Here is a 13710-nt window from a genome sequence, read left to right on the forward strand (position 1 = left end):
GTTAGTCACCGATAAATGAATATTAGTACAACTGACATAATTTAAGCAATTCACTCATCTACTCACTCCTCCAAATGTAAGCAGTTTATACAGTAAAAGAACAACTTAAAAAAAAAAAGGAAGACAAAAATCTACCAACTAGGCTGAGCCGCCATCCTCTCCATGTAATCCTTGGCCATATTGATAGCCTCCATGTTTTCAGGGAAGAGCAAACAGAACATTGCTAGGGCTCCAAGGTTGTTGCCATAAATTTCGTTCCAGCGAGCGCTGAACTCCTTTGGGTCCCAGGGAGGAAGGTACTCCAGGGGATTGGACAGCATGGTTTGCACTGCTTCCATCAGATGAGCCGCGATGTGCCGGTGTGTGGTGCTGGCCTGGAGCCGCAGGGTCTCCACGTCCCCCTTGGAGAAGTAGAGCATGGGGTAGCTGTCATAGTGGGCATTGACAAAAGGAACCATCGTGTCTTGGTCCTCCCTGGCGCCGCAGGCGAAGGCAAAGCAAACCGCCTGTATGAAAAACACACTGGGGGCTCCCCGTGTGTGAGTCCTCATTGTGGCATCAGATCTCCAGGTCTCAATGGCAGCCAAACCATCTTTGAAATGTCCTGTGGTAGATGGACATGAAAGAAGGAGTTAGAAAATGAATCTGTGAGACGCCATAATTCAGGAGCCTCTCTGGGAAATATGATTCCATCTAAAGAACCCCATGTATTCTCCAGACGACTTTCAAATCATTTCTATTTGAATACTTCAGACAAAACATCCGCTGAGCAACTCACCCGAGAGAAAAAGCTGTACACTTTGAAGAAAGCCCCTTCCTTCCCACACCTTGCCCTCCTGTAGCTGATACCAGCTGAAGGGACACAACAGCAGCTCTTGTACTTGAGATTTCCAATAATTGCAACAGTGCCTCATATGAAGCAGCGCTGACTGTACTGGCAAGCAGAGAAGGGCGGGAAGGGAGGAGCCAGGGGGAGAGCCAGGGAGCTGGCGGCAGCCAAGCCTGCGTGCTGCCTTGGCTGATGTTAGCAGCTGGAGAGAGGGAAAGATGAGGAATGCTGGAGGTTTGCGTCGGGGTCACTTTATACACGGCTTAAGGCCTCCGGCTCTGACACGTCCTCATTTAAAAAAAAAAGAAAAAAAATGAGCAAGTCAGGAGTCGAAAAGGGAAACAGTAAGTGGCAGAGTCTTAGAAAAACAGCTGAAATACTTTGCCTTCCAGGCATTTAGGGGTTTGCATTATTAGTATTTTTTTCCAAGGGGCTTTCCATTTTACATGAGATTTACTGCCAGTTACGAAGAAGGCTGAACACTGAATTAAAATGCATATTCTTCTCTGTACGTTACTTCTTGAATGTGCCCTAATGGGAAATCTATGCAGAGGCAAATGCAATTTAAACATAGTAAGTTACTTTGAAGAAATTACCAACTATCTGGCCTAAAGTCACAGATAAAACACAGCCAAGATCCCCCTGAGGAAAGCCAGCAAATTCCTAGAATTCTTACGAGGGAAAAGGTTATGGAAAGCAAGCTCAAGTGAGACAGTTTTATGTAAATAATGAACAGTAGTTTTCAATTATTAAAAGGAGAAATAGAAGGAAAGAAAATCTAAAAACAGATACATTTTTTTTCTCCCATGGAAAACCTGTTTCATAGGATTCAGTCATAAAACTTGTAGGAAGTTAAAGTACAAAGCAACCTTTTACTTCTCCCCACAGGTCCCTATTCCATAGCCAAAATTTTCTAATAGAAACTGAGGCTGTAAAACCTTATTTAGAGATCCACATCCTGTTTCAACAAAGTCGTTAACATGAGAAAACTCTGACAAACAAGGACCCTTCATGACTAACTGGGTGGCCAGACCCTCTAGACCCTAGATTTTTATGCTTGTATCCTAAAATTAATTTGTGAGCAAACATCTTTGGCCAAGAAATACATAATTTCTTGTGAATTCCTACCTAGGGCAGAAATAATATTGCACCCTGTAACTGCTTAAATTTATCTATTACAGCAAGCAGCATAATTGCTTAAACAGAGTGTACTGGAAGATGACATTTTCAAAATATTTTAATGCATTTTGCAAGTACATCTTGCCCCATTTTGGATTGTAAATCAATTGTAAACCAATTGTTACAGGACACATTATCATAGGCTGGTTTATTTGGTAACACTTTTACTATATCTACATAGTCTCTCACCACATACATACATACAAAAAAGACACATGCACCATAGTTTATCCAATCTACTTGTATTCTTCTCAAATCTACTTGTATTCTTCTATATGCTGAAGGAAACAACAGTATATTTTGACAGGAAGGAGGTAAAAACCAGCCAAAGCAATGCATTATGGTTGAAACATGATGTAATATTTTTAATTGATGAAAAAACTGCTTTGTCATAATAATAAAAATCCCCACTATGTTTTTTTTTTAAAGCCTCTGTGATCCTTTAGAACTGTGGGCAGAGGAAAAAACCTAAAAAATACCCCCCAAAAAGCTAAAATATGCTTGTAGCTTTTTCTGTGTTAACCATTTATTGAAAAAAATTCCTGGCTCACATAAGCAGAAGAAAATCCCAGCTAGCAGTAAGGACTTCATGCAGTCTTTCCTTTGGTCTAATTTCTGTAAGCACTTCTGCACATCAGTGAAAATTAAGAACATGTATAAATTTAGGGATGGTTTTAAGAGTTCTCTAAATCAAGTTATTTCTGACCAATGATTATGGCATATACAGTAAGGTTACCCAGAACTGCTTTGCAAATCTGAACACACATTTCCCAGCATTACACCATCATCAAACACATCCAGTGTTGCCAAAAAGTCATAGTACTCTCAAGTATTCAAAAGCCTCCCACATTTTCACCCTTCTTTCATGTGCACATTTCGCTGAGAAAGTAAACCCTTTTTTCTATCTTTACATGAGAAGGGACCACTGCACCACATTGTTTAGGCTAACAACAGAATAACTGGAAAACCAACCTACTGTATATTTATTCAGAGTCAAGATCTGGAAGAAAGTCAATAGGCAGTGACAAAAGCACGAACACAAAATAATTTATTCTTGGTTAAATTATACTGGCACCCTTCCTATGAGATGAAGACAGTAACTTCCAGCAGCCACGACTCACTAAGTACAGTGAGCTCTATCCCATAGCTTAGCAGGGCTCAGCCTGGTGTGACTGATGGATGGGAGGAAGCAGCTGGAAAGGAGGACCTTTCTTTCCATGCAAACCTTTCTGAACTTTGATTATCAGCATAGCTTAGGTGAAACTGGATCTGTGCAAATAACTGTGTACATGAGCTCCAGCTTACCAGTTGTGTGTGAACTTGTTACAAGTTTGCCCGACACACTCAGGCTAAAAAGAACTGGAGTCTGGGCCTTCTGATCATTTAATGTGCACTCACAATACCATTTTTTAAAGCTAAAGGAATTTCTTACTCTCATATTACACTGCATCATTACCAGCCACATCTTCCAAGAAAAACTTCATCAAGCAACTCAACCTTTTCTGAAAACGAGGGGGTTTTATTCAGTTAGGAAACCGTGATCTGGTTAAGTATTAATAATTAAAAGAAGAATGAAGGATGCTTGCCCATGGAAGAAAATGCTATTATTCAGTGTGCTTTGAAAATGTTGTCATTTATTTCTAGATTGAAAGAGCATTTTGCACTATTTTCACTCCACTTTCAGCAGAAACAAACAGTAAAAAAATCAATTATTCCAGAAAAAAGCATCCAAAACATTAAATCTTAACAATTTTAGTTCTTCCCATCTGCATCAACTGTTAAATGTTCAACTGTAGAAAAAAAAGAGTATTGTAAAACTAAAACCACTAACTAAAGTAAACATTGGTTTATACAGATAACTTTACCAAATAAACTATTTAAAAGAAAAGAGAGGGCCATTTACTCCTGTCACATGTGCACAGAAACATTGTTTCATCAGTGAGAGCAGACACTGGGAGAGGGGCAGAGGAGGGAGAAGAAATGATGGCACTGTTAGGATCACCAGCTGCAAAGATGTCCTTGAAGCAATCCGGCCTTCTTGTGGGTGATTAAAAATTAAAAACAGGTAAAGAACTGTTGTTTTCTGTAGTATCAGTTCTGAAGAGCCACTCTGCTTTGTAGCAGCTTTTTCCTGGGATCAAACTTCTATCACTTCTTAAAAAGCAGAAGTTGCAGGCTTCTCTGCTGGCACCTCCCATGCTACTGGATTACTCAGGTTTCTGAATAAAAGATCTTCCCAGAGCCCAGGGCTGGGACACGAGCACGTCAGACTCTTTGTCTTCTTTTGGAAAGCTACTATTTTCCACAAAGGCTACAGTTCTCATTATTGTTACCTGAGATACCTGAGAAACAAGTGCTCAAATATTTAAAGGAAAATCTGTTTCACCACACTGGTGAAAATCAAATCTTCGGGTTTAGTGTGCAAACTTTTACCTTAGAAAATGACACTGAATCGGCATGGAATTAAATTTTAAAATTTCTCTGCACTTCATAAATGATTGACATTGAAAATGAACTTCTTTTAGTCAAAATTTTCAATGCTTGTAATATTATAATACGCAGTTTCATTTTGAACAATAGGGTCACTACAGTTTTGTCACAAATTCCATTACAAGAACAGGTACTAAAACTAAAACTAAGCAATTTTAGAACCCAGTGCTAAATCAGATAAGAAAGTCATAGATATTTCAACAAGAAATGGTCGACCACCAGAAACAGCTGCTGTCCTACCAAAACTGTGAAATTAATAGGTAACATTGCAATGAGATATGTGTGGACTATTGTTCCATTAAATGGAGAGGGACATGCAACTCTTTGTCCTAATGCTGACAACTGCTAAAAGGTAACACAAGAAGCGATGGGTTAGATCACAGCAGAGAAAAGGAACCTTCTGCAGGATCTCCTTTTCTTTGCACTTTGTCCAAATATGTGAAATATCTTCTCACACACATTGCAATTGACTTTGCTGCTGCTGAGAGGAGCAGAATCTATATCACTTGGAAATTTTGCTAACATTACATAATGGCAGCATTCTAAAATCATGACAGTTACATCAACTGAAGAGTTGTTTATTCAACAAGGTCACTTTTACCACCAATCTAAAGATTTTGCAAACATATTTAAAAATGGGAGAGCAATTTAGTCTTTTAACTGAACCCAATGACCTTGTGGTATTAAAAAATGCAGGATAAGTCCACGAAAACAGAGAGGTGAAAGGGTCAATGGAGACTAATTCCCATATATATATACTGTCATTTGGTTCCAGAGAACCATATCCAATACAGCATAATTAGGTGCATAATGGAGCAGAACCAATAAAACTATAAAAATTATATATTACACAATATATATTATATTATATATATAGTGTAATAATAACAATAAATCTACTGACTGAAGTCTCAAGCTTCTACCTCAACGAGCAGTGCTGCTGGGACCCTTTCAAAGCTGTGGGGCAGGACACCAAGGTGGGAAACTCCCACATCCCAAGAGTCAGGAGCACTCACCTTTTGGTTGGTGAGCTAAAACCAGTGACTATCTGGCTCTCCAATAAAAATACTGAGAAGGTGTAAAAATCACTGCTTAAAACTTGAAAAACAGCTATTACGATCTTAACCACCAGGGGACATTACTTCATTTCTTCCTCTGATTTTCTCACAATGAAAAACATGTTACAATTATATAATTTCAAAGGTATTTCAAAACTTAAATACTGAGATCCCAAGTATAATTCAGAATTACATCTGCCATAAATAAAGTGCAGCTCAGGTACCCAGGTGTTAGTATTGCACTTGCTCTGAAATGATGTGAAATACCTTGAAAGAAGCTTTTATCAACTTTTATGTCTAACAGCTGTGCTAAGAAAATCCCAATGGCAACCAGAAACAGCCAGTTCCTATAGGGATTATCAGTATATGCCATCATGTCAGCAGTCAAGATTTAAACTTGTGTCTGTCCTTTGATCTAACACAAAATTAAATGGATCTGTGTAGAGCAGTACACAGCCATGTCAAACCATAATTCCAGGAGAATGGAGGGTTGCATTCATTCTCCAGCATGCTACAGGTAACACAGCAACTGCAGGATGTTTTTGTAAGTTCACAGTAGGATGTGTAAGACATCTGTGATGGAAGTTTCATCTGCTAATTCCTTTCAGTTAAAAGCTTATTTGTCCATTTTATCACTGTATATATAAATTAACAGGGCATACACACATATACTGAATGCATAACCTTCTCTCTGCCTCAAGAGAAAACATTATTTAAATCAGCTGCGTGTCCAAATCATAATCTGTGAATTTAGAATTTCCTTCTATTTTGCAATTTATCCTCCTGTAAAAATGCTTTCTTTTGGTAATTTTTTGGTTGCACTAACACTCATATTCCTAACCCTTACTGAGATCTCTTATTTCATACCTCACTGTGGAATGAGTAATGAAGTAATTTTGATATCTAGGATTCTGCAGATGATCATTCCCAACCAGTACAGGCATGCCTGTTAAGGCATCCACATTCAGTGAATGAAAGCCCAATCACTTTTACCATTGAAGGCTTAAAACTATAAGCTACCAGAGAAAGACTGCTTCTAGAACACCAGCACTGTATCCTGTGCTGACATAATTTCAAAAGGCCATTTCAATAATTAAAATTAGGGTTTTGTTTTTACTTTACAAATATTTTCACAGATGCTAAAACTATAGGAAGGCAGTTGGAGAATTTTCACCCAGGCCAAGAGGATATACTCTCTACCTTTGTCTGCTCCATTGATGTCCCAGAAGTCAAGCAAACCCCTCATCCACATGTTATGCTATTACAGCATGTAGGGAACCTCTGGGGTTCAGGACTATGTCAGTAACAGGCACTTCAGAAACACAGAACAAAGGCTCCTGCACAATCTGGGTGGTGAAACAATATTCCTGTGGCAACTACTGAGAAGGAACTCATCTTTCTGGCCTTCACAAAGACACCCACTCAGGGTCAGCAAGGCTGTGATCCCTTTGGTGTTGGGTATTAGGAATGATGTTTAGGGTTTCCTCTGAGAGCAGCCAACAGCTCTAAGGCACAACCACCCATCACAAGAAGGAAGCAAGGGAACAGAATGTCTGGGGCAGACTGGAGCTTCTGTGTGGATCCAGTGGTACAGTCACGGAGCACATGAGGAACTGGAAAAACTTCACGCAGCGATGGCAATGCCCAGGAGGTGCAAGTAAAAGAGAGGAAAAAGATAATCATATGTGCAAAAGGGGAAAGCCAATTTACGGCTGCCAGAATTCCTCCTTGTGCCTAACCCACCCCAGGGAATTGCATGCCATCTATCTTCCCTCACTTCTAACGGGGCTGATTACAACACCAGAAACTTCTGATACCAGAACAAGTGTTTCCATTTCAGACTTTAAATTTTATCCTCTTTCCAACTAACTCCACTTTGCTGGCCTTGACCTTTAGTCTTCCTAACACTTGCAAGTGCTTTAAGTCAGCTCATTTGTTGTTCTTGACTATATAATTAACAGTTTTAATACTCTCTGCTTATTCTTTTAATTGTCCTTCATTCAGTTGTCTTCAGGATGTTGTAAATAAATGACGTAATTCTGCTGGAGTTTTACAAAACCAGTTCTCACTCTCTGTATCTATAGCTACAAACTTGAGTAGCTGAAGATATCAAATATTTTTATTTGTAAAGCATTTCCACAGGACTTCATATTAAAGACAGGAATTCTAAAATGCATCATATCCTTCAGTTGCTATGGGATCAAAACCCATTTGAACTATGTCTCCATATCCTGTTTATGACTCAGTGTTGCACACAAAACTGTATTAGTACTTTATTGTTATTTTCATTGTGATGATTTTGGGTAAGGCAGAGTTAATTTTCTTCATAGTAGCTGGTTTTGGGCTATGTTTTGGATTTGTGCTGGGAACAGTGTTGATAATTTAGGGATGTTTTAGTTACTGCTGAGCAACACTTATACACTCAAGAACTCTTCTGTCTCTCCCTCCACCCCACCAGCAAGGGGGCTGAGGAGGCACAAGGAGTTGGGAGAGGACAGTCAGGACAGCTGATCCCAACGGACCACAGCGATATTCCACGTGATGTCATGCTTAGCATACAATATTGGCAAAGAAGAAGAAAGATGCACTCAGAGCTGTGGCATTTGTCTTCCAAAGCAGCCACTACATGTGATGGAGCCTTGCTTTCCTGAGGATGTCTGAACATCTGCCTGCCCATGGGGAGTGGTGAATGAAGTCTCTGTTTTGTCTGGCTTTTATCTATTAAACTGACTATATCTCAACCCATGAGTATTCTTATTTTTATTCTTCCAGTTCTCTTCCTCATCCCACTGAAGGGAGTGACCAAGGGCTGTGTGGGGCTGAGTTGCCAGCTGGGATAAAACCATGGCAATCATATTGTTGTGATTAAATTATTGTTACAGCATATAGGAGCACCAGCAAAGTCCAAAGATGCTGATGCTAACTGATTTCTGAACCTAAGGAGTTTGTAATCTAAACAATTTAAACCAACACTTGCTTTTATATTATCTAGAGATAATTTCAGAGTGTGAGTATGCAGACCCCAAATGTGTACTCACACAGAAGAACCACAGGTTCACTGGTTACAGGATAAATGTCATTGTGTTCGTAGACCTAAATTGTACCATCTACTTGATAGTCGTATCTGTCTCCAGATGAGTGTGTTGTTCATTATTATTAACACAATCCTGCTGTTATATCATCATCTAGGATTTCTCCACAGAGAGACAGAGCATATAGCCCCTCTCTCTCTCTCCACAGATGTAATATACACATACCCAGATGCAACTGCTTTTTCCAGGGTACAAACCTGGACAGACAATAAAATGTATTGTCCTGCGGTTCCTTCGGGGCTATTTTTGTCCTCAGTGCTCCCCAAACATCCTTAACAAATCCTTGAAAAAAGTGGTCATTACACTTTCAAGGACAGAAGCCTCAGCTGCAGATGGAGTTAAGTGGCCACATTATTCCTGCAAAACGTAGCTATTCACAGCGTGCATGAGCAATCTGTGAGCAGGTGTCAACATAACCATTAAATTACGGGTTAATTTTGAAATTTAGAATCTTATGATCTCATTTCTGACTGTAAGTTGTGCAGGCATAGCTGTCACAGCAGAACTGAAACTGGACAGATGATTTTGGTAAAAAGTGTGATGAACCATGATTGCAAGGTTGTGATTAAAAGGAACATGAATCACAGAAACATAGAAAAGGAACATATCCATAGAAATGCTTGTGAACAACTTTTCAAAATACTTTAACAACTCTAGGCAGCCACTTGATCAGAAGGCTGAAGAAGGCATACCAGGTTTGTATAAAATGTTCAGCATTTTTAATATTTCTGATTTAAAAACCCCACAAAATAAAAGCATAAACCTGGCCAACCATGGAAAAAGAACTTGTATGTTAAAGTTACATTTCTCTTGTTCTGAGATACAGCATCTATCAAAGTCAAATCACCAGGGTCCCTACAATCCTTCGCCCACTCTAAACAACTCTACTGCTGATTCCTCCTTTATACTATAAGCAAGGGTAAAAACAGAAACAAAGACCAAACAAAGGCAATTTCAGAGTGTGTACATGATAATTATATTATGCTTGTGCTTGCACACCTGACCATGTCCCAGGAGTGGATAAAAGTGTCATGCCAGCATCTCATGTGAGAAAACATTTCCAGTGCTTTGTCTTTCATGTGGTTCCCAGAGTGCCCAGACCCCTTTAGTCAGCTCTCCACTACCAACACTTGACTTCTGCCAAACTCTTACTGCCAAAGTATTCATGAGAGACATCACTGGTGGCATTTGCTAAGTCTCCTTTTTCCTAACAGGCTTCTCTGTCCACTTCTCATCCTGAGCACACAGCTGAATCTGCTTCAAGTGCAGTGCACAAGGGTTTGGGGGTTTAATAAAGCAGCACTGTCCTGTCTCATCCTATCCCAGCTGGGCTAAGAGACATCAGTACAAAGTTTACCCATATAAACAGAAAACTGGTTCAAAGGGAGCCAAATGCAGACTCTATTAAATGATTTATATTAAGCATGTGGCTATAGCATTGAATGCAAACTGGCACCCTGGTTTAACAGCTTTGGAATACAGTGCTCCAACTACACTCCCAGCTCAATAGAGACAGCAAAGAAGGTGAGAACAGCCAGGACAAACTAGCTGCTGAGATGTCATATTTACCAATTAAATACAAATTGCTAAGAAAAAGTCATAACCTCATTCACTCACCACACACTTGGATTACCAAGTCTAAGCAAGAAAACAACAGTTACAGAAAGCTGGTTTTTTTCTTTATTTTTTAATTCCTTCAGCATCCCCCTTCCCCCTCAAAGGGCTTTATTTCTTGCAAAATATCCAGGAACAATAGCAATAGTAAGTAGATTTATTTCTGCTCATTGCTATAGTATGCTGTGGATGCCAGATGTGCAAGTTTCCATACACAAGCCTAAAAATGTGACTGAATTTTAGTTAAATACAATTACTTCTGAGAGAAGGGACATTTCAGTTTTATGGATGCTTACCTGCTCATTTAACCCTAGTTTTTACTGCTCAGACTGCTGGGTACTGATGGATGTGATCAGTTGCTCTACTAAGATATAAACTTCCTATGTTTATTCACAACCCAAGAGTTACCTGGTTATGTTTTCACCTTTCTACCACCACTGATACAGTTTTTACTTGAATTCAGCTTTAAAAAAGCTTATGTACTTTGTATCATTGTCCTTGAGTAAAAGAAATGGTACACACAGACCTCATGAGCCTTTAGAAAGTACCAAACCCAAGATGTCACTCTAAAACCCAAAACCGGCTTTCAGCTACCCATTTTCACTTATAACTGTATGCAACCTATAAATATCACATCTAACATTTGGCCAGGTAATAAAATGCATTTTCCTCTCCACTGTAGTGCAGATATTTACTCAATATCTAGTTACAATAAGTAATATACACTGCAATAAAAGCTAGGCAACCAACATCTACCAACTTTTCCCATAGGCAATCAATGGTTCAATTTATGCGTTTCTTTCTTGCAACATTCTCTATAAACAAGGAACAAGTTGTAAAGGAGACTGTAGATCAATGTGTAGCGGAAAATCAGCACTAAGTGTCTTCTGAGGTCAGTGTTCACAGCAGAGAATACAGATGTGTTTATAAACAATTCTCATATCATTCGCTTTTATTATTTTAAGAGCACTCAGGTGAGTGATTTGGCAATTCAAAATCATGCAAAACATCACAATACCTCAAGCAAAGCAACAAAGGCAAGCTCTTACTTTGAATAACAAGAAAATCATGTTTTTTTAAAGGCCCAGTAGCTCTGCCCCATTGAAATACACTGTGGTTAGTATATTTTGATTTCAGCTCTCAGTGAAGTTTACCAAGATGCAAGACAATCCCAGTACAAAACTGCTACTTTTTTGACTCTCCCTAAAAATTTAACTAATTCAGGTCACTTAAAAAACCCCACATATAAGTGATGAGACACAGTAAGGGAACTCTTAGTTGAAATAATACTTAGCACTTCTGTAGAACCATGTACCCAAGGATCTACAAGTAGTTATGAAACTAATTAATTAATTAAACTTCTCAACACCCCTGTGAAGCAACCAAGCACATTTATCTGTTTTATGAGGAAGAAAACAGAGCCATGGAGAGGTGGAGTGACTTGCCCAAGGGTACCCAGCTAGAGTCTTTCAGAGTAATAAACAGAATCTGAATTATTGACTCCCACTGCCGCCCTTCAGCTCAATTGTTCCTTTTTTGAAATACTGTAGTGAGTTATAATAATAGTTGGCATGATAAACACAATGTGGCAATATTTAGGCTGAGATTTTCTTTGTCTTTGTTTAGACTACATTAAAATTTTAGTGTTATTTAAATTGCAGTTGATCTTCTTAGTGTGACTAAAACATCTCCAGGGTTGAGCAATATTTCTGTATTTTATTCACAGCTGTGACTACTTTTTATGTTGCCATTGCTTATAGCTAAAACTCAAGCCACTCCAACTTGAAAACACAGGAAAATGTCACAGTTTTACATTGCTTCAAGAAGAAGCAACAGAAGAACAGAGAGGGTGGTTACCTTCATTCATACCAAATTGTATTTTAAGAGTTGGCACGAGTGATGCCAACTCCAAGCGATGCCACACCAAGTGATGGTGCACTGCTTTCAGGCAATACTGGCTATAGGAATTGCAACTCGCTGCCTGGGGATACGAACACTGAGCTTCCCGAGTTGACAGCTCTGGTCCCAGGTCACTTAAAATTTTCCCAATTAAAAAAAACCCAAAACACAACAAACAACAACAACGAAACAAACAAGTTTTAAAAAAATCCCCAAAACAAACAAACAAAAACAACAACAACAAAAAAACCAACGAAAAAAACCAAAAAAAACCCCCAAAAACCCACACAAACAAAAAAACCAACAAAAACAAAACCACAAAAAAAAAAAAATCCCAAAAAAGTAAAAACAAACAAACAAAAAAATTCAGCAAAAAAAGAAGTGGCAGGAAGTTGCATGGGGCAAGAGTGTCTCTCAGCCTGCCTCTCTCTCTCTCTCGGTGCAAGACAAGGATGCTGGTGCTTACCTTTCACACAGGCACGTTTGGGAGGCTGGGCTCGGTGGCACAAGGCCGGGGGTCCCGCGGTGCCGGCGCTGCGGAGGAGCAGAGCTGTTATCACAGGTGAAGCTCCGCACAGGGAGCGCCACGTCCCCGCACGCACCGACCTCCCCCGGGCTGGGGGCCCGTCCTGCGGCTGCCCCACCGCCGGGAAAAGCCGGGAAAAGCCGGGAAAAGCCCGTGCCCGCCTGGGGGCTGCTCCCCGCTCCCGCTGCCCGGCCCCGCCGCTCCCCACCGGGCCTGGGGATGTGCCGGAGGCAGCGCTGGGAATGATCGCCCCTTCCCAAAGCCCCCGGCCCGCCCGTCCCGCCGCCAGAGCCGGGAGCAGCGCCTGGCGGGATGGAGGGAGCGCAGCCCGTCCCGCCCCGCTCCGCTCGGGCACTCACCGCCCGCCGGCCCTGCCCGGCCCCGCCGCCTCTCGCCTCCAGAAAGTCTCCGCTCCGCAGCCCCGGGGGACGGAGCGAGGCGGGGGGAGAGGGGTGCGTTTTTCAAGGCAGGAAGAAAGTGACTCCCCCCCTCCCGCTCCACCTCCAGCTTCCCCGCCCTCCTTCCGTACCTCTCCCCGTCCTCCTGCTCCTCCTCCTCCCCCCCGGCCCCTCAGGCCGTGGCGCGGTGTGTCCCGCCCCGCTCCGCTCCGGCCCCGCTCCGTCTGTGCCCCTCTGTTTGTTTATCCCTGGCGAGCACACGGCTTTTCCTCCCCAGCCCGCTCCTCCCCGGCTCGAACTTCGCGGAAATGCCCCAATTCTTCCTTTTAGCGGGAGGTTTCTCCCAGGGAATGCTGTGCTTCCAGCAGCGGAGTGTTGTTCCCTGGCGCTGGAGGGTTCGGCAGCGGTACCGCGGGCCGGGCAGGCTGGCCGGGGAGGTGAAAACAACCCGGGTGTCCCATTCATACTCACTGTCCTTCCCTGGGGCTGTCACACACTGCGTGACAGGAATAGGACCTCCCACCCAAAAGTCCCCTCAAGCCAGCCAAGAAACAAAAAGCCGATTTGTCAATCTGCTCTTTTAAGTATGGTGTGGCTACTTACTTAAAAGTTTCCCCGTGTAAAA

The 13710-nt window shown here is 41.3% G+C and overlaps 1 protein-coding gene across 6 annotated transcripts in view; it reads right to left on the bottom strand.

The window, feature by feature from the left end:
• The window catches only part of LOC310906610 (dermatan-sulfate epimerase), a 176698-nt gene that overhangs the window by 20900 nt on the left and 142088 nt on the right, over nucleotides 1–13710 (bottom strand). The window contains exons 1-3 of one of the 6 annotated variants that reach the window (XM_083856009.1): nucleotides 13217–13244; nucleotides 12628–12695; nucleotides 136–604 (exon numbers count right to left, since the gene is read on the bottom strand). In XM_083856009.1, coding sequence (XP_083712135.1) covers nucleotides 136–551 — 416 coding nt within the window. In that variant the 5' untranslated portion in view covers nucleotides 552–604; nucleotides 12628–12695; nucleotides 13217–13244. Of the gene's footprint in view, nucleotides 1–135; nucleotides 605–778; nucleotides 888–12627; nucleotides 12931–13046; nucleotides 13151–13216; nucleotides 13245–13710 lie in introns of those variants that run through there. The other 5 variants (XM_083856007.1, XM_083856006.1, XM_083856008.1 and 2 more) reach the window with 5 other exon arrangements.

This window comes from Zosterops lateralis (genome assembly GCF_965231275.1).
Source record: "Zosterops lateralis genome assembly, chromosome: 3".
NCBI classification, from domain to species: Eukaryota; Metazoa; Chordata; class Aves; order Passeriformes; family Zosteropidae; genus Zosterops; species Zosterops lateralis.